We start from the raw sequence: 27,382 nt of genomic DNA, 5'->3' as shown, positions 1-27,382 counted from the left end.
ATTCGTTTGTCCTGATGATTCAACCAAGAGAGTTTCATGCCGGCCCAGATGTCGGAAATGCTCAAACGGGCTGACACGTCACATTGCATTTGGGAAAATGAGTGGGGTGGGATATTCAGCCACCCAAAACATCCCCTCCCATTTTGCAACTCTATAGTGATTTAATATTTTGTAATTGTTTTCCTTTGTGTCTTTTTCCTTCCATTGCATGCACAATGGCATTCCATGCCTATATTACTCATTTAACATTTTTTTTTTTTTTAAACCATGGGGAATCTATGGGTTGTATTTCTGCATAACAGCGATAATTACCCAGGAAGTCTCTGGAATGCATGTCTTGACTTGCCAGGAATTTTACTAAGATGGAAACACAGTGCACTAGCAGAATCATCTGCTTTTTTCATTATTTGTTCTTTAGAAATCCCACTGCTACTGAAGTGCCATTAGCTTGGGTACAAAAAAAAATTTCAAATCATGCATGTTAAGCATGTACAAGGAATCTGATATTGTTAGTGGAGAGGAGGACAAATGCATTCCAACAGTGGTATAAGCCAAAGATGTCCCCTTGCTCCTCTCCTGTTTGTCCGAGTGACTTTACCGTTGGGGGGAAACATTGTGCGTCACATCTACTTTTGTGGTTTTCTCTATGGCTTTCTGATTCTTTCTGATTCTTTTTAACGTCTTTACTCAAGTTGTGTACTCATAAATATATATTAGATGTGTCTATTTGAATTAGAAAGATTTTCCTCTAGGATTTTGCCAACAGTTTCTTCATCTTACAACCCCAGCTACAGTATATCATACACAATCACTCCATGGATACATTATTATTTGTTTATTGTCTATTGTCTTCACTCCGCTGGTTTATTAGCAAGTTTTAGCAAATTTTATTGTGTAACTCTGATGAAGAGCATCAGCTAAACAACTAATATATTAGCTATTTTTGCTGCAACTTTATTCAAGAACTGCATTGCAATTTCCTGACTTCTTTATTTACCATAGGGATCATTTATCAAATAGTCTTGAACAATGATCATCTGCTTTCTTTCTTTGGACAGTGTAGTGCAGCAAAATGGTTAAATTAATTTTCAAAGGAAGTAGATTAAAATGTCATTGAAGGACTTGGAAAGCAATGGGAAAAGCTTTTGCATAAACTTTATTTTCCAAAATGGATGGACCAGAACCTCTTAACTGTTTCTCAAATGGACAGGAGACCTCTCTCAACTATACATGTCTATGAAACCCAATTTCCCCTGGGGGATCAATAAACTATTTCTGATTCTGATCCTGATTCTAAATTCGGCCATTCTTGACGTCTCCAATGGCGCCCCACACATCAAACAAAAACACATCAGGGAAAGCAAAATCTCCAAGAACTGAGTCCAAGGCCTCTGCAAAGTCATCAGGGTTCTTTTTGTCTTTGCCCGCTTCCACGATGGTGGTCGCTGCAGGGGAAAAGAGATACTCCATCTTACTGACAAATCTTTATAAAATATTTCCACTAATGAGCCCCATTACTGTGAACATACCCCAAAAAATGCTCAGTCATGGTCATCTTGCAATGGGGTTTTGAAAAAAAAAAAAAAAAAAAAAGATTGAAATGTGCACACAAGTTGAAAAACAAATATTGAAATTGTCTCAAAATGGAATGACAAAACAAAAGCATCTCTCAGATTAATTGTGTCTAAAACTGTGAGCTGTGTCTGAACATTTGCCTCTGTCTTCAGTCATGGATTCATATGGCTTCATTCTAAATGTTACAGCAGGGATTCCCTTTTCCAAACGTTTCCATGCCAGGACCCACATTACTTGTTCCAGGACCCACCATGTAATTTTGCGAAGTCAAAATAAATAAATAAATAAATAAATGAATAAACAAAATTTTGTATTATTTTTATTATTATTACAGGTCATTTAAGATTATTCATGTAAAACCATTATTCTTAACATATATTCTTAACATAACTTATAATCATTAATGTTATAATAATTTTCTGGAGCTTTAAATTACTGGTGCCAAATTGTCCCCAACTGATGAAAATGTGAATTTGAAGATAACAGGAGGGTTAAATTTAAATTAAAGTTCTTACCTGTTGACAAACAATGCATAGAAAACATAAGCTAGCCTGCTTAGCTTGTAACATTTGCATTCTGCAGTCCCATTATTTCTCAGGACATCAAGGGATTTGATAGACTGCATGATTCAAAACTTCCTGTCTTGATTTCCAGTGGTCACGGTCACAGACGTGTCACAGAGGCAGCAGAGCAGGGGGTTTTCGCCTGCTGCACCAACAGCATTTCTTCTCCCTACCCAGGGTGTGACCCCTGTTTCCAAAGATTTTCCAGCAAGGATTGCAAGCTATTTTAGTCAAGTAGTAGAATAAAAATGATTGTCCCTGAAGGTAATTTGGCTTGGGCACAGTGCTATAGTCCGTTGCTTCACGAAAAAAAGGCAAAAAAAAGTTGACATTTTATGATATTTATGACATTGTTGTGAGAATTAAAGTGCTAAAGTGCTTGTGTATTTATTGGACATTGCTCTGTTATACTAAGATTTAGCATTTATAGTGCAGCAGCTTGATGGAGGCTGGAACAAACAACAGCTTCAACTGGAATGTTTTTCACATTCAGGGGGGACAATAAATATATATATATAGATAGATAGAGAGAGAGAGAGAGAGAGAGAGAGAGAGAGAGAGAGAGAGAGATCTCTCTCTCTCTATCACACATACATATTTTGCACACTTGGACTCAATAAAGTGACTTCCAGGCGTACATGAGTTTTTTTCTGTATCTTTTACTCTGAAAACACAGATACGCACATCAGCAACTGCACTGCTAGCCGCAGGCTGTCTATACACTGAATGGCGCATTTACCCTCGCCATCAACCCCGCAAAACACATTGCCCAAAATAATGTAAAATGCCCCATATTCTGTACATTCACACATTCATATTTTAGTCGGATGGTTACATTATTTATGAAAGTTACGTAAATTATAAACATTCAGTGAAATATTTTCTCCATACGACATACATTCTACATACATTCTACATCCGCGTTGCTACTTTTATACACTTTTGCTTACCTGAAAAAAACAATAAATCTGTTTTTTGAAGAGTAGCTTGATGTAGTTGGATTATTCAAGGTATTTCCTCTAGTTTTAGAGCTTATTTTGAGTTTCTAGTGATTGTAAAGCTACTTTGATGGACTGTAGTGGACATAGGACAGTGAGCAAAGAAATTTGGTTAGAGGATTATTGCTTTTAATACCATTATTTAAAACATATGAACATGCTGAGGGCTCAACACTGTACAGCATGTTTCCAAGGAGCGTAAGAGAGAAAGAGGGAGGTCCAGTAGTGCCAGACCACAATTTTTTCATGTCCCCTCTGGGAATTTTGCTGTTTATAGACACAAAAATAGACATCAGGCGTGTGCTGCCTGTGTGGGCGCGCATGGGTTATCACGGCTTTTGTGATCAGTGAGCAGCTTCAGTAATGAAAACATTCTCCTGCAGCAGACGTGTCACATCACAGCCTGTTCTTGTCCGGCGAATTTTCTAATGAAGTAACACTTAACATACACCAGGCTTGGATGCGACATGTCGTGCAGGCAGAGCAGAGCACCCATAGTGTTTTACGGTAACTAACCATCAGGAGCTCAGAGGGAGCATGCATTCTCATGAGCTTTACATCTGGCTCAAGAGAAAATGAGGATGCCAAGGATGCCACAGTTTGTCACATTTGAAACTGCTAAGCGTTAAAGTCTTGATGTTAAGACTAAACAAATTACATAAGAGAGTAATTAATATTTTTAGCAGCTACTTTCCCCAGCTGAACTTATGTAACCCCATCTTGATCCACCCCTCTTGGAAATACCACAGCCAATCATGTACTTAATTCCCAGCCTACATTTGGTAAAAATGAAGGAGGAGAAATGAGTGAAATATTGCCTTGTAGTTTTTGTTCATATGAGTTCTAAACACGCTAATGCCCCTCTGGCACGATGGTCATTGGTCTTGAAAGCCATGGGAAAGGGCGAGCTCTTATTGATGGCATGGAACCTTACTGGTAAGGACACTGCATGTCTCAAACTCAGAACTTCTTGAGTCTTGGATCTTAAGAAAGACACGGACACCATAAACCTTAGTCTGTCTGTGATTTGCCTGATTCTTCATCATATTAAGATGCTGTGTCATGCAATGAATGACACAGTTTTTAAACTAAAGGTTAAGGTTGGAATTGAGCTAGGAAGGTCTCACAGATTAAAATTAGTGTTGACATGGGTTATGCATACACAAATATGAGAGAACAGCTGTTATTCTGCAGCCACTGTTAAACTCGTGAATGTCAACAATGTCAGTGTCAACGAAGACAGTAGTTGTTTATAAATGTCAGTTCTTGGGAAGCGTGCCTTTCTCCTTCACAGGCATCCACAAAGAGGCCATCAGCTTCAGCTGAGTCACTAATGAAAACACCAGTTTATCGTTAAATTTGCAAAAGTTTCAAAGGAAATTCTCATAATTTTACTCCCTGTTTTCAGAAGGGAAAAGCAAACATGTAAAAGCCAAAGTGGTTAACACTCCTTAAGTTAAAAAATAGTAAGTAAGTGGGTGGACTTCATATTCTGAACCCAACAAAAATGGATTAAAGCAACAAAAACTAAAAAAACTCATAAGGCTCATAACAATGTTTTACACATTGTGTTTAGTGTTCTTTTTTTCTTTGCTTTATTTCATTTTGGTTTCCTCATTTATGTAAATGGTTCCTATAGCAGTGAGTGGGTTCTCTCACCATAGACAAAGATAGAAAATTACTTTCTTAAAACATCACACATTTTCACGTGAGGAATCACATTTGCTTGTAATTGGCAGCTGATTAAGAATATTAAACTTGTTTAATGCTGTGACAACCTCAGTTAAAGACATTTGCTGCAAAGTCTGAAAATAGGCTATCATATCTAAGTGCAATTCGAGGGAACTACTATTTGATCTGAGGCTGTTTGGTATGAGGGACTTTGGTCCAACACAATTTGGTATAAGGCAGGGGTTTTCAACTGGTTTTGTCCCAGGGACCACCATTATAACCAAGAAGCAACTCGGGAACCACTGCTTTGGGGGACGTTTGATTTATTTTGCACCATGCTTAAAATAAAAGAGTAGCTTATATAGGCCTATATATGTAAAGAAGGCTATTTATTTGCATCAATGTCTTTATTTGCATCTTGTTATAAAAAAGAAAAACAGTCAATTAATAATGAACAACAATAGGAACAACTTTACGTTAGGCAGGGCTCGGCTCAAAGTCATGCAAAGAGACAGTCAATTTTTTCCGTTTTTCTTTTTTTTTTTTTTTTTTTTTTTTTTTGCTTCTGGGGTCCGTTTCACGAAGCAGGTTCAACAAACTCCGAGTCTTAACCCAAACTCTGAGTTGATCTACTCTGAGATACGAAACTCTGAGTTTTCAGTTCCAGAACAGCTGATTTGAGTTAGTTTGATCAACTCGGAGTAGTTTCACCTAGAGTTTTCACCTAGAGTTAAGCGCCTGCACCACAGCTATAAAAAGACAGCCCCGATTTGACGAGTCACCATGGCAACGGGGAAGCGTCGGGCTGCGTTTTTCACCGCATTCTTTACGTTAGGCAGGGCTAACGTAAGGGAGACGCTGAGGGAGACAGCGTTGGAGAACACTGCTGCTCGGGTCAATGCGTAAGTTTAAATGTAGTCCGTTGTAATAATATTACCGAGGAAAACTGCTTGAATGGTAGCCTATTAATTTATTTCATTTAGGTGCAATCCCGCGGGGGAGAAGCGCATTTGGCAGCAGCTTAAGATGAAATATAAAAACATTGTTCAAACATCTATGCGCGGTCTTATAACCATCTCCTGACAAATATTTAATTCTCTGCGCAGTAACACTGCACCTTCATCCACGGCATCGTTGTCGAAAGGACATGCCATGTTCGTTTGAGTTACCTCCTTTTGTGAAACGGAAAACTCAGACTTTCTCTCATTTCAGGGTTAACAGACTTAGAGTTTTCACTAAACCTGCTTTGTGAAACGGACCCCTGGTCCGTGGTCCCGTGCGGCCAAGATGGGACGTCAGTGGTGACATGAGGCTTGGGAGAATCTCGATCAACTTCATTTGACATAATTTGGATGGGTAAGTTATTCACAGAAATGAATTGTGAATGGAAAATAAATTAAGTCTAAATAATAAATCATTTTAAAAATTATTATTATTATTTTCCATTTACAATTTCACGGACCACCTGCAATACCGCCATGGACCACCAGAGGGCCGCGGACCACCAGTTGACAACCCCTGGTATAAGGCAACTACGTCTACTGTCCAGTTTATTAGACCTAACTGTGTGAGACTTGGCATAGATTTTACTAAGACCTGAAGCCTTTTAGTCAGAGGAATGATGCTCTATTCTCTGATGTCTGAGAACTGAATTTTCAAGATGTCCTAAAATGTACATCGTACTATGTAAGGCACAAGTGTGATGTCATACAATGCGAAAGTCACTGGGATTGCAGCCACCAAATGGCAGAAAAACACTGAGTGGCAGCATTATCATTCCGCTTATGCAGAAAAAACACATCTGAAATGGGAGAGAGCTGTTATCTAATTAACTGTACAAACAGATTCAACAAGAAACCAGGGCAATGTTTATACTGACACTCAAAAGCTAAAGAAAAGAGAGGCAACTGCATTGCTGCAATCAGGTTCATATAAATGTCAGGAATTGATTAAAAGACCATCTAAAAGACATGAGGGAGCAAAAATGGATGGCCTCATGTTAAAGACCATGGACCACTGTTTTTTTGTTTTGTTTTGTTTTGTTTTTGGTAAGTTGTCTGTTTCAATTGCTTTTAAATTAAGGAGATAATTGTTTGTTTTACTCGTGGTTTTGCAGCCATGCTGCAGCAAGTTTTGCCGCTCAGCCTAACTGAGGAGGTGGGAAAGTAGCATCAGTGCATGGCCTATATTGTGTATCTGCAGAACCAAAATGTTTGTGGGTGGTCTTACCCAGCTCCACGTCTCTGATGCCCATGTAGCTTTCCAACAGGTCATCCACTTTCTTGGTGGCCCGCTCTTCAAACTCATTCGGCTGGCAGAAATAAGAGTGAAATTGATTAGGGTCAGTGGAAACTCTATGGCCCTCACACTCTAAATATTGATAGAAAACTTGAGCGAGTATATCCTCTCATGCCAAGTCACATAGGATCCAAGAACATTGTGGGCTACTGTCTTTATATTCTATAAATATTTAAAAGACGATAGATAACAAAGAACTCAGTGATCCCTAAACTGTTAATGCTACGAGGTGTTAGCTGCCTTCTATGGATGGTTTACTTGTAAAGTGCTCTAAATCAGTAGTTTTAGGGCCTACTCACATTAGGCCCAGTTGCTCCATATCGTGCTGAAGCAAAAATGCCCCCCCTCCCCAGTCCCCTGCTGGCCTGCACTCACATTACCCAAAGCCCATCCACGCTCAAGCACGATTGCCTCTGGTACGTACGTCATCACGTTCAAATTTGACACACGCATGGCCCGACGTCATCATAAATCGACTTTTGTTTATACGCGGTTGCAGCAGCACAACAGACAACGACACGGACAACATGGTTGATTATTGATTGTAGCCTCTTATCCACAGGGGTTTTCTCTGTGAAGCAATGAGCATAGCCCCCAGGCTTCCTCTAATAATTTATCAAGTGATATACCATGAAAGGGTGGAATAAAAACAGTTGTGGTTACAGTTAACCTTAATGTTCAGATTCCCATGTTAGCGTGTGGCAAAGAAGAAGCACTTTGTTTTCAGAGGTGACAGTCAACAAGGTTGAGAAACACTTCAGTGGAGGAAATGATGGCTAATGGATGCTGTGTCCAAGTCCCTGTGTGTGGGTGTGGGTGTGTGTGTGTTTGTGTGTTAGTACACTTGTCAGTGGAATCAACAGAGGGTGTGGGAGTCGACACTGCTGTGTGAGAGTGTGTGCATACGTGCATCTGTCTGCGTGTGTGTCTGGAGCTTAAAGTGGCCATTGTTGAGCAGAGCGTGTGAAACTCACCACTTCCTGAACTGTAGCTGCGCCCTTAGAGCGAAGACGCAGAGTCTCCCTCCCATTCACCATCTTCCCCTCACTTGACTTTGGCGCCCTGGTCCTCATCCCAATCATGTCTGCGCACACTCATACACACACACACACACACACACACACACACACACACACACACACACACACATAGACGTACACACATGAAATGATAAAATTAATATAAACTATTTTTTTTTTTGGCAAAATAGTGTTTTGCACTCTAGTTTCAAGTGTTTATGTGACAGTTTAAGGGTCAGTTTATAGTCATTGCCCAGAAAACATCTCTACAATGTTGCCTACATTTCATCATGTGATTTTGGACACTCACACATACTAAGTGTAAACATACAGTACAAGTGATTACAGAGCATATTGCTCTGAATTTGCTCTGCTTGTAATTTCTCTATTGTGTGTAGGACATGTGAGGGTAGGAGGTGAATTTCTGATCTCTCATTACTCCTGATTTGATTGTTCTACCAAATCAAAATTATATTGACATTGTAAAGAACACTGTACCCACCTCCCGGCTCAGCACTATGGGGAGCAGAGCTTTCAGCCACTCTGCTCCCCAACTCTGGAACTCACTTCCATCTGACATCCATAACATTGACTCTCTTCCTTTGTTCAAATCCAGACTCAAAACTCACCTGTTCAAGATAGCCTACTCTCTGTAACTGTTCTGTTCCATTTTTTTTTTTTTTTTTTTAATATAATGTAAAAGACATGACCAACAGTGGTAGTGATCAAACATGGGTCTGCAAGTGTGAATTAATTGTTGTTATAGTTTATATTGTGGGGTGGGTGTCACAATGTCTAATTTAAGTATTTTTCTATGATGTTTTCTTTTTATGCTATTTTCTATGATGTTTTCTTATGCTGTGTTGTCTGTGATGTTTTTATGCTGTGTTTTTTTCTGTCGTTGCTGTATTCTGTATTTATTTTTACTGTAAGGCGACCTTGAGTGCCATGAAAGGCGCCATAACAAATAAAATGTATTATTATTATTATTATTATTATTAACACTCTGCTGTTGGCGTGATAATGATAGCGACTGGGTCAAAGTTCAAGTCAGTTGAAGTCACAGTGATGAGCACACAGCATCACTTGAAAGATAAACTAAATGTTGCAAATGACCATATAATGTGATTATTGCTAGTGGCAACCACCACAAATCACCAAACTATAAAGTGACCTTATTAGTGTGTCCACTACTGCATGTATTTTCCACTTGATTGTCTGTTGAAAAGGTTTACACTTCTCGTGTCTTCAGCCATGGTGGCCAAAACTGCTACCTCTAAAGCGGGCCATATACTTATAAAGATGAAATGACAAAAGAACACCCTGGTGGACACCTCCTGGAACACTACCCTGTGAGACTGTTATGTCACTCTATTGCCAGTAGGGGGCACAGAATGGACACCACATCACAGAACAGCAATGGCAGCAGTGACAGAAGTATGCATTCAACAGACAGAGGAGTTGGACGTGGCTATGGTGTGCATAGCAATGAAAAGATGGAATTTGGTATTTTTCCAAACACCCGAGGGACATGTCACCCAGCACAGCTGTGTGCCAGAATGTGCCAGAACACCACCACACAAGGCTCAAACTATGCTTATGTATCTTTTTGATCTATCATTATGTGCCCAAATATTACCATATTTGGTCATTCTCAGTCCATAAGCATCCTAAAGGTTGAGATAACTGTGAGAGCAACAATTCAGTGTCATTTATCATGCTTTGTCACTACGTTCTTATGCCAGAAGTTCTTGACTTGTAATCAGTGTTATCAATAAAATGTTTTCATTCTGTTTAATTATAAGAGCTGATTTTTTTTTTTTTTTTTACAAAATCTGTTTAGCCATTTAAGTAGATGTGATATCTCTTGGGTGATTTTGGTTACCTCCAGCAACAGCAGTAGATGCATATCAATATCAATCATGGATTATATCAATAATAATCATGGATTACGTTTATGGATTGCATAGAGCTTTATCTAGATAGGGGGGAAACTCACATCAACCACCACCAATGTGTAGCACCCACCTGGGTGAGCATGGCAGCCATTTTGTGCCGGAACGCTCACCACACATCAGCTTGAGGTGGAGAGGGAGGGAATCATTGAGCCAGTTACACTTGGGAATGATTAGGTGGCCAGATGGAGACAGCCGGGACACCGGGGAAGCCCCTACTCTTCACAAAGTGTGCCATGGGATCTTTTATGACCACAACCAAGGGGAAGTCACTTTATATTACGTCTCTTACATACTCTTGTATGAGAGAGTGAGCAACTTCTGTGTATTTACAGATGTACTGAGTGTAGGCTGCCTACCCTGTATAGATTTAAGTGAATGTAATGGGAACGCAGTAGCCATATGTGCAAACAATGCTGTTCACACAAAGGCCTTTATTGGCATTATAAACAGGCTATTTACAGTGGCAGAACAGGATGGCAATGTAATACTCCCAACAGCACAGGGCATATCAAATTAGTTTATTTTAACTTGCAGGTAATGGGTGTGTAGCCTTGAAATGAAATAAGGTTTGTAGATTTGTGGATATGAAAAATAGGTAATGCAATTATCCAGTCAATAATGTAGTTATAATTATAATAATTATAATAATACAGGAACAAAGCTGGTCTGTATAAGGTACAAACCACAGGGGTACAAATAAGCACCCAGTGTCAAGGTTACAGAAGCTGCACCTTAGAGGGTACTGCCCCAGTGACAAGGCGCTGCCCCCCCCCCTGTACAAGTGAGTGTGGCCTCACCGGTGACACAACTAGCACCAATCACAGACAGGGGAAGCTATCAGAATTACAAAAGACAAAAGAAAACTTCATCTGTAAAAAAAAAAAAACTGGTACTTGATGGGCATCCTTGACAATATTTTACAAGCATTATGTATTAATACATAGTGGCTCATGGGCTGTAATGTGTGTGTGTGTGTGTGTGTGTGTGTGTGTGTGTGTGTGTGTGTGTGTGTGTGTCCCTCTTGCGTGTTCACAACTCTCACCGGGATATAATGTTTGTCACTCAGTCCAGCCTGCACTCAGGGCTTCAAAATTCATCACCAGCAGGATATTCTGCTGTTGATTTAGAGACGATGAGCTAATGAACACATATGATGCTCTAATCGAGGTAACCAAGACTCTATTCAGCTGATGTTTCTGGCATTTCATACTATAACAATGTCTTAGCTCTGTTTGGTATTTGTCTTCAATGTGCTATGTGTGTAATCAGGGTTGTAATTAGCATAATAAATCATTTTACGCATGAAATCTAATCCATCATATTCAAATTTCCAATTAGTTAATGCCATAGCAATCATTGGAGGGGGGGTTGAGTTATTAAGGGTCTCAATTTACTTGTGTACACCAATGAAATCCTTGACTGGCATGTTTGTTTGGTGAAGTGAGGGAATATATTTCTGCTCACCTGTAACTGAAACTGTGTAACTGTGTATCAGTGCAGTTAAAACAACTCTGTTTTATGTCTTATATTTTTAGAGGATGCTAAAATTAAACTTCGGTAAAGTGTTGGGTTGTCCACATGGTGGTGAAATATCCTAAATAATTGCTCTGTGTTCCCCCAGGCAGCTAATCCACAATACTGTGTACTTCTGCCTCTCCATTCACTTCCATAGCACCACAAAACGGGTCCCAAAATTACACTTTTAACACCTAAACCAATGCCACTCACAATTATTTGTGTAAGTGTCAGGAGAAATCAACAGGTTGTTTCTTCCTGGCGCAAGGCTACTCTTTGGATATTACCTGCTGGATCTACTTTGTAATGTAAATAGGAAAATAAACAGCCTGGTATTACCATATGGTGGGTAGATAACGTACTGCCTTGATGTAACTGTTAACTGTCATGGTTTTGTGTTTCTTGTGTTTTGGTTGGTCTCTTGTATCTGTTTTCCTGTGTGTTTCCTTTGCCAGGGGCTTATTCAGTGACGTTACGATACGTAACATTGTGTGACGCTGTCTCATTGAATGATATGTTTGGTCGTAACGTTTTGTAACAGAGAGCAACATGCTTCCGAGGTAGTTTTCCTCCGTTTTGTGGGTGTGTCAGAGGTGTTATCCAATCAGCATCAGCCTGTATTGAAGCCTCCGCGATTTAAAACGATAGTGCTCCATTATGGCTTCCAAGTTGCTAAATCAGTGTAGCCAATGTTTAAAATGTTACCCATCATTTGAAGAGGTAAAAGCACATGTATGTGGCAGTGATGACAGAGGTCTTTTGCAGTGCTCCTATTATTAATGATCCATGTAAAGTAACGTCCTGCTCAGACAGTTCTTCAGCTACAATCGCGAGGAGAATGGCCCTCTCGGCTTCCATACTTGCAGCGCTGCGTAAATCAACAGGTTGTTCAGAGCTTTATCATTTCTGTTAGCTTGACTTTACGTACCGGTATGTCTACACTGAATAAGGCCCTCGTTCTTTTTAGTGATTTCACCCGTGTCTTGGTTTCCCCTCCCAGTTCTCACACCTGTCCTGTGTTTCAGCCCTGATTGTTCTGATCCCTCCCAGTGTTTCCCTCAGCCTCTCCTCTGTGTTCTCCTGTCTTGTGCTCCAGCCCCTTCCCCAGGTGTGTCTTCTTCACTCATTAGTTCTTGTGTATTTAAGTCCTGTTCCTTGTCTGTTGTTGTATTTTGTTGGCTGTCATGTGTTTCCTGAGCTTCCTGTGTTCCCTGTGTGATTTACTAAATATTTTCGTTATTCTTTTGAACGTTGTGCCTGTGTGCTCCTGCTTTTGGGTCCATCCATTACCCTCCGCCGTGACATTGACGGTCATTAACGGACTGCCATTGTGAACAGATGGCGTGTCCGGGTGATGCAGAATAAAGAACGCCAAATAATCTGCATGAGGACATGGTTAGATGGGTTAACCCTAAGCAAGACTTTCACTTGAAGCAAGCTAATACGACCTTTTCCTAACCTTTACCATTTGGTTAGGTAAAGTTAGCTTTCATTAGTTAATGAAAACTACCTCTCATTACATATGCTTGCTACAGCCATGTGTTCACAACAGAAGTCTATGGGGACTGAACAGCATTTACATGATATATAAGTGGTGTGCTATTTACATGCAAATGATAAACGGGGAATTTGCTTAGCAGACTAGATTCCTGTTGTTTACATAGGAAACCTGCAGGCAGCCACACTTGTTACTTGACCTAATTTCCTGGTAAGGGTGTGGATGTTCATGAGCTCCAGCCACTTCTGCTTCATTCAGTCACAATAGGGTATTTCCACCTTGACTTTTCCTGTCACTGTGACTGAACCAGATGGAATAAATATGTTTAATACCAGTGGAGCAGCAGCTCTAATAAACCACTCCTCCTAATGGAAACAGAGAGAACACAAAGGAAGAATAACAGGGCAGCCTCAGTATTGATGACACTGTCCCTAATAAAAAGGTCACAGGTTCTATCTCCACAAAACAAACAGTGTGCTTCCATCAATATATCCTTGAGCAACCCACTGAACCTACTCATCCATTATAAGCTACTCTGCATACGAGTGCCAGCTGATGCCATAAACGTAAATGGATAAGATGGCCATCACTGAGAGGCAGAGGGCTACCATAATGAAGGGAGTATTTGAGGTCACTAAGGTTGAGATCATTTGGATAACTCATTTTCTCTCTCAGTGTAACAAACTGAGAGCCAGGGTAAACTCATCAGGAGCCATGCATGCTGACAAAGTCTCAGTCATCCTATTTCCCCCTCAGCTAAAAAGCTAACTGTAAATGAAAGTGCCTTTCAAGCTGCCTAGCAATAAGGAAACATACAGCAAGTACATTTTGTTCAAATACTTACATTTTCTTTGACATAGACTACAGAGCATATGAAAAGGTGAGTGGGGACTTGGGGATGAAGTGTGTCTGTCTGTCTGTGTGTGCGTGCGTGCGTGCATGCGTGCGTGCGTGCGTGCGTGCAATCAGTACAGCACTGCCAAGTTCCTCTATTATTATTTTTGCAGGTCTTATGTCTGTGGTTGAAAAAAATAATCTTCTAATATTGAAAGGTGCTGTCTCAAAAGATCTTTTGTTTCTTTATGGCAGAAAAAGCTTTGCCAGAAGGGCATGCTGTAGACTATCTGACAAGGCAGAAATAAAAATGTTAAAAAGAAAGTGCTTCCAGTCCACAGTACTGCCTTCATCTCCTCAGGAGGTTGTATTCCTCAGTGGAAATAAAGCTTGGACTTGTTCATCGTCCATAATCATTGTTAAATATGCATAAGGTTATAAATATAGTTGTTGTTGTTTTTTTTACTTCACATTAAAATAAAATTATACAATCATCAACAACAAATCAATACTTTAAAAAAGCAGCATATGTTTCTCTAAGTTCCAAAGGGAGTCAGTCGCCTTTGTAGGAATAAAACATTCCTTGAGGGTTCTCTGATTTAAAGAAACGTGTTAAAGGTTCATGCAAGTACCAGGGTTCATGACCTTGAAAGAAAGGGTTCTCATTTTTGTTTGGTCATATGGTTGCAAATATGGTAAAGATTTGCTTAAGGTTTTTCAAAGCCCATTAAGACTGAATATTTATTTTAGTAAATTAATTATAGTGTAATAATTCATTTTCTAAATACTATGCATCCAGCTTAGGGAGGGATATATTTCAGGTTTTTTTATTCAGTATTATTAGTTTACCTTGGCCTCTGCCTAAAAAGCCACCTACTTAGCCACAGACACATTGTCACACATGAAGACATTTTTTAAAGGTTTCTGTCTATTCTATGACTCCTGTTTCACTTTAGAAATCTGGAAAGTACTACAGGAAAAGTGAGATTCATTAACCACTGGAGCCAGTGGATTGGGACAAAAGGTGCCACCTGGAACCAAAACTGGTTGTGATGCCAGAGAAGAGCCTTTTCTAGTGTCACAAATTACCTCTCAGACCATGGTTCTTTTTCCTAACCATTTTCCTAGCCATAAAGAACAGTTGAATCAGCAATGGTTCTTCAAAGAAGAGAGAAGAGCAGGCAAGTGGTACATGGAAAGAGCAGTGAATTCTCATTTCTTAAAGGACAAAAGGAGCCAGCTGGAATCAAAAACAGCTCTTCATAGCTGTGCTCTAAGAGAACCATTTCTTATTCCACTAATAACCTGGTTCTTTTACAAAGCACTTCTTTTGATTGTTATTCATCAAAACCCATCAAAATAGTTCTTTGAGGTGGTAGTGAAATGGTTTTGCGAAGAACTTGATCCAAGAAAAGGTTCACTAAAGAACCTTTGCTGACACTTTACAGAGAGGAAGATACACTTTTAGAGTGTATCTTCCTGTCACTTACCAAGGAATTTCCATGAACTTATGTTGTAACTTCCTCATATGACCCCATACAATAAAATGAAATACCGTAAAATACTTATGGTTCCTACCACTACTTAAATGAAGGCACAGTGGAAAAAACAAGAAACAAGGGAGTAATAACTTGGGATGTAAAATAACTTCATTATCCTGTAATTTCAAGGAACTTAGGGTATAACTTCCTCATATGAATCAGTATATATCTATATGGATGAGGTGCAATAAAAAGAAATGCTTTTGCCCTTTGCTCATGGTAGTGCTTACTCTTCCTTGTTTTCTTCCTCTGTACCTATATTTAAGTAGCAGTAGGAACCAGTAAGTATTTCATATGTATGAAGTCATATAAGGAAGTAATTTCCATACACTGTAGGGAAATGACATGGTAAATGAACACTCTAAGTTACATTCAAAGCAAGGGCTGTATCCTTAAGTGTTATGTCCCCTTTTCATAATAGTTAGAGGTTAGTGATGCTCCATGCAACCACACTGTCTTTTAGAACCATTACATTTTTTATGTGTAGGAATCTGCTCTGTCCTATACACTGCATAGATTTCCTGGGAAACAAAAAACAAAATATCAGTGTTTTAAATTATAGCTGTGCTATTGATAGAACACTTTTCTGCTTTCTATGGGTTCCATCTGTCCTTGAGTCTATAGTCTGATTAAAGCCATGCTCTTCTTTTGACTCAGCCTACTGAAATCATTTGCCGTCCAGAAGAGGGAAATGTTTGGGAAGAGCAGAAGTGCCTCCCTTTTCCTGTGGATGTGGAATGAATACATTTAACTACACGGTAGGATGGAAAACCAGCACTAGCCTAATCTTGGTCCCTAAGCCCAGGGGCTGTATGTATCAAGGGTGTGTACACATGTAAATGATGTGAGGAGAGATCATGCAAGAACAATTCCAAATGTGATCTTTTTTTTTTTTTCGTTCTTACACTCAGTGTAATGGGCTAGTCTTTAGTCCAAGAGTTCCAGAGCAACATTAATGTTTGTGCATTTTAAATTGATGTATTTTTCCCCAAGATTAGATCAATATAATTTATTGCTCATTATATATACATGGCAGAAATGTGGCATTATGGTGAAACAGATAATTACAACACACAGTTACACCAGGGTGCGTTTGTGAAAAAATGTGTTTAACGTGTTTATCTTTGAAAATAAAACAGAACCACAGTGGGCCAGTATAACTATGGAGCAATATAACTATGGAGCACATTTGGCTACTTCTTGCAGCTGTGACAGTAACATTTCTAAAATAATTATAAGCTTCAATAAAAACAATTACAGAACTTGAACTTGACCACTGCTTTGGCAGGAATATCTTAAAAAAAAAAAAAAAGTCATTCATCAAATGCGATGTTTTTGCTCTCAGCGATGTTAGGTTCATGTTCCAGAGGTTCATGCCTCATCTTTTTCCCCATCCAGACATCCAGAGATGTGATCATTTACAACAAAAGGTTAAATGCTAATTCAACATGGCAGAATGAAATCCCCCAGCTCTCATTACAGTACTGTGGATACACATGGCAACAAGTCACTGTTTACTTCAGCTCTGTGTGCAGCAAACTTCAGTACACTGCATCATCACAGAGCAAGACACGCTGTCAGCTCTGCTGTCACTCACTGTCAAGTCCATTTATGAGCTTATTCTTTTTGTACTATAGACTGTTCTCATGTTGCAGCATAGACTTTTAATAGCCTATTTCGTTTGAGATACTTTATATGGTCTCTGGGTGAAGCAGCATAAATCACTATGAGAGGGATAGATTTTTGCCCCCATCAGGGACAAAAATAATTCAGCAGAGGCAGGGTTGTATAGACTGGAGGGGGGGCGGGTGTGTGTGTGTGTGTGTGTGTGTGTCTGTTCCATAATCATAAAGACAGCTAAGAACAATCCTACATGTGCATTTGTTCCACTCACCAAACGCTTTCTTGGGTCCCACCAGTCGAAGAGTGAATGGTATGCCTCTTGGTTGCTCTTTGAGCATCTTGGCCACCTCATAGTGTCGACACCCTACAATGCTCTGGTCGTTGATGGCCTCAATATGGTCACCAACACATACTGTCTTCAGCCGGTCTATGGTGCTGCCTTCCTTTATCCTCTGGAAGAAACAGATAGGGATTTGGTCTTTTGGATGCCCAGTGATCCCTACGTTATGGTCAAAGGATCTTTGTTGAGGAAGCTCTACAGGCAGGGTACCCAGCAGCTTAAATGAGGAGTTGACCTATAAAACACTACATATCCATTTTGAAGTTTGAAGTCCATTGAGTATCTCTAAAACCTAGAGGATCTAGTCTATACAAGAGCAGTCATTTAATCCACCAAGGATTGAACCTGCTGTATATCCTACAACAAAACCAGTTACTTTATTCAAGGAGAGCAATTAACTTTATAAGGTTTTTTTCAGCAAAATGATAGGAATTATAGATTGGACACATTTTAGAGATAACTAGAAAGATGTCCCTTAGTAGAGTGTATCCACGAACACATAGCTGAGCAAATTAAACCTTTGTCAGTTACTTTACATAATTTTTTTATTGAATTCCCTCCCCTTGACTCCCATTTTTACCGATCAAGTTAATCAGCTCTTCTTTTAGAATCAGAATCAGAGTCAGAAATACTTTACCAAAGGGGAAAATAGGTTCCTAACCAAGCTTTAACCAAGCTTTCCACAAAGTTTTGTCATGTTATGTGAATCTCTTTGGAAGTTCTGCACCTTTTCATGACAGGCCATGCCCACGGACACACCCCATTTTGACCAATCCTGATGAAATGTTAATCTGCTCTTCCATGGCTTATAGTTAACCTTACCACAAAATATTGTGATGGAATGTGAATGCATTTGGAGGTTATGTACCTTGTTGTGATAGGCCACACCCTCTGTCTTGACCCATGACCACACTTTCCACAAAATTGTGCCATGCTACGCTAATCTGTTTGGAGGTTTATGCCTGTTTGTGATGGGAAATGCCGGCCACCACCCTCCCTTTGATCAATCAGCATGAAACATTAATTAGCTCTTTCTTGACCCGTGACTAACCGTTCCACATTTTTTGTGCAAATCCATGCTTAGCGTTTTGATCCACATCCAGATCCAGCTAACAAACAAATAAACCAGGCAAAACAAAGACATCTGCAAAGTTATAACCAACAAGAAATTGAAGCGCGTTCTCAGTATGATGTGAGTTTGATGTTGCTGATCCTGGTTTGTCCTGTCAGGCCACTATGTTTCTATGCTCATTCACCTTAATGAAAGCATATCCAGCTCCGTTGTCTGTGATTGTGAGGCCCAGGGCATCCTCTGTCTTAGTGACTTCCACCTCTTTGGTCTCCCCCCTGACATGAGCAAAGATGAAGTCTTCCAGTCCAATCTGCCCCCCCAGCAGCTTCTGCATATCCACCTTATGGGAGTTGAGAGTGCAGAACAGGATCTGATTGGAGGAAATGGACAGACAAAAAATAGAATAGAATAGAATAGAATAGAATAGAATAGACATTATTAAAATTAAAAAAACACAAACGTCCACATGATAAAAACATCACATTAACAGAACACAGAACTCTCAATTATACAGCAGCAGGTGCATTCATGCCTGTGTTTAATTTTACTGATCTTGGGTAGATTGATTGTTTCTTTAATCTAATTAATGCAATTAATAACTTGTGTTAATAAAAGGAACAATTAAGTGGTTTTATTAAAGTAATTGTTCTTTTCATTGACTTTACAAAGCAGGATCTGGTTAGCAGACCTACAAACAGAGACCAAAAATCAATATTTGAGAAAAAGTAACTTACTTTTTGCAAAATGTGTGATAGTACATAAACAACTGTACATGTCTGTCTATCTATCTATCTATCTATATAACTATATAACTATAGGTTTTCTTTAACTGTGCTTTATATAATTTCAACAGCAGAGGGCATTATAGCCAAAGGGATTTGTTTTTGGTACTGTGGCCATTTTGTCATGTGATGACTATGAGATCTTTCCTTTCATAAGTACTGTTTTGGCCTTTTCATAATTTTAAATTTGAAAATATAATCTTAAAATAAGGTGAAATAAGGTTTGGTGAATTCAAGACCTTGAATGACAAAAATCTAGCAAAATAAAAAAAACCCAGAGAGACTGTGTTTGGTGATGGGGGCTAAGGCACAGCTGCAGGGTAAAGTAAATGACCAAAGGCACAAGTGAATTGCACAATGTCACCAGTGACATGCTGCAAAACACGCTTGTGCTTCCTTATGTTGCGTCACATTACTGCACTTCCAGTTAGTCCCACACTTCCTTCAGAGAACAGGGTCAATACAACATGCCAAGCAAGCATATTTAACTTTTATCACATCAAATTTAACAAAAACATTTGCAGATCATCATATCTCTCAACACTGAATTTTGTCTTTTGTCCTCAATACTCATTTTTGAACACTCCTTAGCTATTACCAAACACAACACTCTGTGATTTCTGTTATTTTTCAGCTATCTGTCTCATTATTTTGGTTGCTAAATTGATTTTAAATAGATCACATTAAAAAAAAAAGTCATGAAAAATTGGTACCATGAGCCAGCTGTTATCTTTCTCAGAGCAATAATTGTTAGATATAGTTCATAGTAATTTCTCTGGCTATTAGTACCGTCTGACTGCAGTTCAAGGTCTTTCCTGGCAGCTAGTGTGTGGTAGGCAATGCCGCTACTGTCAAGTGCCTTCCGGCCCACACAAGGTCAAGGTTGCACTTCTATCACTAACTGTCTCTCTCACAGAACATCCTCTATATAGCAGTACAGACTGAGCAGTGGGTCAAGGTCCTTATTAAGGTACAAAGCTTTTATACAGCAATGTGTGTATTGGTTTTGTGTGTATTGGGATATACAATTGTTTTAAACAAAATTACAAAATAACTTACACTGCACCACAGTCATCTAGGAAAATTATTTAAATGACCACTTTTGCAGAGGCTGCAGTTATACTTCCTTAAGCCTGTGTATATCATGTCAGATAAATCCTTACCCCTAATAGAATTTCTAAATAATTCTAAATACTTCAAATACTTCGAAGCTTTTGTTGTTTGTCTTTGAGAGTGCATGGAATTTGTTCCAGAGGTAAATACTGTGACATTTCATCAAGCCACCAATATTTGGTCTGCCAAACCTTTTCCAAGTTAATGCTATCAGTCATCTGGACAGTGAAAGGTATGTGTTTTAAAAGATTGCCTGTTTAGATTATGACTCTATGAGCAGATGCCAAATATTAAAAAAAAAAAAAAAAAAAAAAAAAAAGGCAAGGTTCTGAAACTAATTGGACTGATAGGATCTCCTGCAGTGTGAGTCTAACTTCTTCCCAAAATTCCCAAAGACAGTGTTCCATTATCCTCCCAAAATCTGATACATAAATTTGTTGGGATTAGATGTATTGACACTGTTAGTTATGCAACACGACAGGCTGAGGTAGTTGATTAAGTCTATGACTGTTCTATGTTCTATAACTGATTTTGTGTACCTCTGCACACAGGCCACCTCAGTTTCTCTATCAGGGATAATTAAGTTTATCTTGACCTTGACCTTACTAAGATTTTCTTGTGTAGTGTATTTTCTCATTGACCAGATGTATTGAAAGAGCTTTAATCGTGTGTTAGCAAACTGAATTTGCGCATTTTTTTGCATGCCAGAGACGATTAATTCTACCAATATGGTAGACTTGGAGCATTAAACATCTATCAACTGATTCATAACAAGACACTAGGACAGCGTTATAACAAGACAACCCTATATCTTCTAATCTGTGAGTAATTTGTATTCCTAAACAAGTAAAACTATTTTCTGCTACATTACATCAACTGCAATTGTAAATAAGAGGCGTGATAAAGGCCAACACTTTCTACATCCACTACTAAGATTAATTAGATGTGATAGATTGTCATTAGTAATACTTAAAAGACTTTAGTAGAGCTTAAAAGACATTTACATTAATCATTTGACTCTCTGGATCTTACACAGCCCCTCTCAGGGTGGACGGAGGGATTTCCTCCCGAAATTATTCTGAAAACCTTGCCAGAAGGGGTGTCTTTAATTTAGATTCAAATTCTTACTTTCAAAAATCAATGGGCAGACCATCTGTACCTGGTGCTTTTCCATATTTCATGCTCTTTATTGCCAGCAAGATATCCTCTAAAGTCAAGTCTTCCTCCAGTTTTGGCCTTCCTTCCTCCATGATGCTAAGGATACCCTTGATCTCTTTTGAAACTGTACATTTTTTCATAATAATCTCTGCATCTCCATGCATCATTTATGTTAATATTTTTAAGGACAATTATAGCTCTTTCTGGTGTTTTTTTTTTTTTTTTTTTTTTTTAATGCAACATGCCAGAAACTTTCCTGATTTTACCCTGGGTAAAAATTGGTCTGCTTGAATTTTAAAAGATTAAGGGCTCTAGTTTCGCAGACCAGGCGAGGCGGGGGCGTAGCGCAGATGCGCTTCGCCAACTGGGTGTGGCCAGGCGGATTTTCCAAGTTTGGCACGCCGTTCTCGGTGGCGCAAGTACTCCGCCGTCCCTCCTACCGGCGGAGAGGAGGAGAGAAGGCATGGAGTGGGTTTGACACAGCCGATTCACATGTAACCAATCAAATGAGCCCCTGTCCTTGCCTTTAAAATGCGCTGCGCGAAGGCGTAATGAAAGTTTACACAGCTGACATGGAGGTCTACTGCCGCAGGCGGAGCGGAGCTCAGGAGACAGGCGCGGAGCGGAGACCGGCGAGCAGTGCAGACACGTCACCAAAACCTCACAGGCAGGCTTCTGGAATGTCAGGCACATGAACAATGCAATAAATACTGAAAAAAACACTATTCAATGCTACGATCACAATCAGCACATACATATATCTCCATATCAACTGTCCCGTCACAGCTGATGTCAGATCAAAGGAGATTGGCACCGTTTATGCTGATTGTGAGGTTTTGGTGATGTGCGCCAGCCAGCCAAACTTCCACTGCGCCGGCTCTGCTCCGCCTTGCGCTGAAAGTAGACGTGGTTTCAGACGGCGAGCTTTTGGCGCACCTCGGCGAAGCCTTTTGGCACGAAACTGTCACTGCGCCAAGCCGAATCTGTCGGCACCTCCCCCCACTGCACCGCCACTCCCATCTCGGCGAACCTCCGCCTGCGAAACTTGGACACTGTCCGCCTCTGCCGTTTCGCCGGTCGAAACTAGCTCTGCGCGGGGTTCACCTCACTGCGCCACCCCGCGCTGCGCCGGGAAACTAGAGCCCTAACTGTTGCTTTTAATGCTTAGCCCAGAAATGCAACAACCCAAAAACCGTGATGTCCGATATTTGCTTTTTGCTTTTTTTTAGCATTAGCTAATAGCCGCTAACCTTTTTAGCCCCATAAACCATTTTCTTTAATAACACACCTTATAGATCTCTGTTTAGTTCATACTTCAGTTAAAATTACCATTCATTAATCTTGCCTTATAGATATTCCAAATTTTTCTAAGTTTAAGCATGAAGTACTCTTTCCCATGAAGCACCATGTGATAATCGGGTGTTGCCCACTATAAAAACAGGAGCCCTGGCAAGGCTTCACATTGCATTGTTCGTCTGGTTGTGTTTTCTTCTTAGATTCGCCTGATGAAATCTTGTTTTTCCACTGGATTATTGAAAATCTGTGTTTTGTCCTTGTGGGTCACCAGCAGTTTGGCAGGGATAAGAATGCCATGTTTTATTCCCATGCCTCTGAGCTGTTCTCTCATGGAGTCAAATTCCCTCTGCTTTTTATGCACATCTCCGGCCAAGTCAGGGTAGAAACACACTGGCTATTCTTCGTATGATAGTTTCATAGTTTATCATTTCGTCTCTGTCATTCAGAACCTTCATGATCATTGTTTTCAGGGGTCCAGAATCCACTTCACCAGAAAAGAGCAGGCAGCATCACCACCTGCAGTCTTCAGTAAATTTGCCAGCCTCAAGTTAGAGCATCTTGGCCTGGCCTCAAGATGTCTTATCCCAGAGGCTTCAGGCCTCAGCTTGAAGGCTAACCAAATCATCTGAGGTGTTGGAGCCCGGTGTACGGACCACTGCCTTTGTAATACGTTCTATGTACTCATTCTATGTCTCTTTCATCACTCCCTCAGTTGCCACCAGTGTTCCACCTAATCTGTCTGACAAGTCAGCCTTCAGATCTTTAATAGCCTCCAGAATTGCCTTGTTCTTTATTCCATCTTCTTCAGAACTTTAAGTCGTGTCATCCGCCATCAAGTTAACCTTAGCTTCCCCACTGTCCTTACTCGAGTCCTACATTTTAGATTGTAGACTTTTTGTGCAATTTTCTGGGTGCAGATGACATTATCAGCTTTTAGAAACATTGTTACTCACGTGTCTGCAGTTACATATTTTATCTATAAACAGAATTTAACAGAAGTTTAGAGGAGGAGAGAAAAACATGTCTTTCTAGCCATTTCTAGCCAAGTCCTTATACATAACATTTTACATCAAACTTCTATTTTGTTTTGTTTTGTTTTGTTTCTCATGGTAGAAGGATGTTTTTCCAAAAGGGCCACATATTTACAAGGAAAAATAATCATGATCCCGATTAGATAACACTTATTGTGAATTACAAAAAAAAAAAAAAAAAAAAAAAAATTCTATTTACATGAATGGTTTGAAAATGTTTGGCAGCAAACATTTTGTAAGATTATGGATCACATTATTTAAATGGTGGATATTTGATTTTGATTGACAAGGCCAGAGAGATGAGATAATTAAACACTAAGGGACTGACAATAAAATACACAGATATTCACTGGTCTCTGTGTAAGGTGTTTTTTTTTTTTTTTTTTTTTCCTAAAATGAGATATCTGCTGCTGAGAAAGAGTAATATACACACTTACACACCATTTATTACATTTTCTTTACTACATATTGTGGGATCTGTGTGGTTCTGACCCTTGCAGTCCTTACTGTTGTTTGTTTATAATATTGGTAATATAAAAATACCAGATTATTCTACTGTTTCATTCGTTATGCAAGTCACTTGGGATAAGAACATCAGCTAGATGCCTAAAATGAAAAAGTATTAGTTTTCTGACTATCATGGATCCTATGGTTTAGAGAATTTACTTGGAATGAGCTGTGTTATTGAACATCAGGCAACACTTCCTATCTAAAATCAATTCATAGCATTTTGAGATAAAACACCATCTACGATAAACACAGCCCAGCCCAGACATTGATGGATGGTGGTTTGCCTGATAAGCTGCTCAAGGTTAGCTGTTATGGAATGTAGAGTGTCTCATATCGTTTAATCTCTATGGTTCTTGAAGTCCAACAGGTAGTATTACAGATAGGACACACCTTTGTGATGGCCTTCATAACACAGCCAATAAGATAAGACCAATATCAACTCTTTACTATGCTGTCTGTTAGCTGGGTATGTTAGCGTAACACGCTGAAGTTCCAGGCAGACCATGAAAGTGTTATTGAAAAAGAGTCTGCATGCCCATTGTAGTCATTCCTTGGATTAAAAGATTACTACCATACATCTTTTTAAAGATTTGCAATAGACAATAACAATGAACAAATACTGTGATTAACAGAATACTATAATAGCACTTCATTATGATAATTGATGCTTTATGTTTTATTTGAACTATGCCTTTTAAGTGGTTTCTTTTCAGATGAATTCTGTACAATTCAGTGCTTTCATTTCAATGAACTTTACTGCCTGCAGCACAATTTGCACTGCAGGCATAAAAACACATTATTAAAATAATAATAATAATAATAATAATAATAATAATAATAATAATAATAATAATGCCAAGTAAATAAAATTAAAAACATATAAAGAAAATAAATGTTAGATAAATGTTGAAAATGTAGAGAGGTAAAAGTGAGCCTCAGTGTCCTCAGCTGCTTTCATGATATCACCAAGGCAGCCATTAGCATAGACCGTCTGTGGCCTCTTGCTATGTTTGGCAGTGAGAGCAGCATCAGGCTGCAGTGTGGTTTGGCAGACCCCAACTATAGAGGCTTCTACCTACTAAAAGTTTAGCCAGTAGATTTCCTGTCAAGGACTGGCCCTGCCTGCCAGCTGCCTGCTGTCACCCAACTGCAGAAACACTCCAAAGCCTTTTTCACAGTCATGTCTAGATGGTAACCCTGTTTGAGAAACCCTCGCACATGCACACTTGATTCAACACAATAGTGCTTGACTCTGCCCTAATCTTAACCTTAACCCTTACCCTAACCCTAAACCTAAACCTAAACCTAACCTTAACCTTACCCCTAACCCTAACCACACTCGCAAGAGTTCAAACCTAGATTTGCGAATCTAGGGTTACTATCTCGTAGGACCCTTTTCACAGCAGCCATTTCAACATGAAATAGCACATAAACACAGGTGTTACTGCTGACATTGATTAAGGTTCTGTTCTATGTAAGTGGATTACAGATGAATCGTTTAACTCCAAACTGTTTTCTAGCCATTTAGGAAAAAATAATTAATGTAATTGTTTAATACATCTGATAAACACTATCCAGTCTGAGGGATAATTTCATTTTATCAGTGGGGAACTTAAAGGGAGAGTTCATCCGTTTTAAAAATAATTTATTTAAAAGTTTTAAAATATTTAGTTTTTTTTTTTAGTTTTTTAAAAAAAGTTGCATTTTCTTTCACTTGGGTATTTCTTTGAAAATGAGGGTGTATTTTCCATTGTCTTATTTCTAGACAAATAGAGAGAAAAGAGAGTACACTGACAAAATTTTTCCTCTCTTTATCCTGTGTTACTGGCTTAGCCTACTGCAGGCATATTCAATGGCGGCCTGCAAGCTACATCAGCGTCAGAAGAAATTTCTGAGTGGCCCAGCAAGTTTGAATTAAATAGGCTATTTTAATATCAATTTTAATATTTTAATTGTAATATTAAAAATTATTTGTTAATAGCAATGTTATTGCATAGCCTAAATAGTTGAAGCACTGTGAACAGTCTAAAATCCTTAAGTTCTATGGTTTTCATTTGTTTAAAATTTGTAATTACCAAAAGCTAAAAAAAAAAATAAATAAAAATTATTACAGCCAAAATTATTTCAAAGGACACTGTGTTTTTTTTTATTTTGCTCCAATTAAGTAAGCAAGCATTATCTTTAGTGAACTAATCAATTACTGATATACAAGTACTTTCCCAGGTAAATACTCTGACTCAAGTAACATTTAACTGCAGTGGTAGGTTTTCCTCTTCATTGAAATATGTTTTTGGATTGCTTGTAAGGCCACCTCTACTTTATCAGTATGATTCATCTGCGCTGGGTTTACTGACTACAGACCATTATCTGGTTATTTGTTGCCATTATCGATCCTGATCAAGGACCAGATGGGTACAAAGTCTGGCAGACAGTAGCAAGGACAAACGATCTTCAATAGTGCATCATGGAAACCAGCCTTAATGGAAACCCAACACCTATTTCCAGCTGGCCTGGCTGTCAGAGCAGAAACACAAGGAGGGGATAAAACCAGACTGACCTATTTTAAACTCCCATCATTTTCATCATAAATGAAGGGCTACAATCCAACTGTAATTAGCAAATCAAGCAAAAATTCCTCAACAGCCAGGGTTTTTCTGTACCTCTGAGGAGGAGATGTTGAACACTTCGGCGATCTTGGCGTAGAGCTCCTTGACATTGGTGAATCCGTGAATGCGGCCTGTGGGGCTCCCGTGGGCCAACTGAGTGTGGAAGATGAGCCTGGGCCTTGGGTATTCTGGCGGGCCAGGTGGCGGTGGCGATGGAGGGGGCAGAGGTGGCGCTGAAGGCTCTACAACCCCTTGGGTCTGGCTCTGGTTTTGGCCCTTCTCTTCCTCTGAGGCCCCAGCCCCTGGCGCCTTAGACTCCTGCGGGCTCATAGCCTCCCCGTTCTGCATCGGCTCCAGCTCTGGTGCGGTCCTCCTCTGGGA

The 27,382-nt window shown here is 39.4% G+C and overlaps 1 protein-coding gene across 1 annotated transcript; it reads right to left on the bottom strand.

The window, feature by feature from the left end:
• Window positions 1-1,245: 1,245 nt before the first annotated feature.
• On the bottom strand, window positions 1,246-27,382 carry gipc3 (GIPC PDZ domain containing family, member 3). Its single transcript, XM_030050453.1, has 6 exons — window positions 27,056-27,382; window positions 18,690-18,875; window positions 17,365-17,545; window positions 8,080-8,189; window positions 7,037-7,118; window positions 1,246-1,445 (listed from the first exon to the last, which is right to left on the bottom strand). The coding sequence occupies exons 1-6, from the start codon at window positions 27,347-27,349 to the stop codon at window positions 1,294-1,296; spliced, it is 1,005 nt and encodes a 334-aa protein (XP_029906313.1). The 5' UTR covers window positions 27,350-27,382; the 3' UTR covers window positions 1,246-1,293.

This window comes from Myripristis murdjan, chromosome 4 (assembly GCF_902150065.1).
Source record: "Myripristis murdjan chromosome 4, fMyrMur1.1, whole genome shotgun sequence".
Taxonomy (NCBI): Eukaryota; Metazoa; Chordata; class Actinopteri; order Holocentriformes; family Holocentridae; genus Myripristis; species Myripristis murdjan.
This window is presented reverse-complemented; position numbering and strand designations above follow the sequence as displayed.

What these genes read in the sequence shown, in the direction of transcription:
- gipc3 (XM_030050453.1), bottom strand. Translation starts at nt 27,349, where the DNA reads ATGCAGAACGGGGAGGCTATGAGCCCGCAGGAGTCTAAGGCGCCAGGG. An exon ending in CTGGATATGCTTTCATTAAG is followed by an intron (nt 17,546 to 18,689) that starts GTGAATGAGCAT and finishes TGTTTCTTCCAG; the next exon opens with AGGATAAAGGAAGGCAGCAC. An exon ending in GGGACCCAAGAAAGCGTTTG is followed by an intron (nt 8,190 to 17,364) that starts GTGAGTGGAACA and finishes GAGTGTGCGCAG; the next exon opens with ACATGATTGGGATGAGGACC.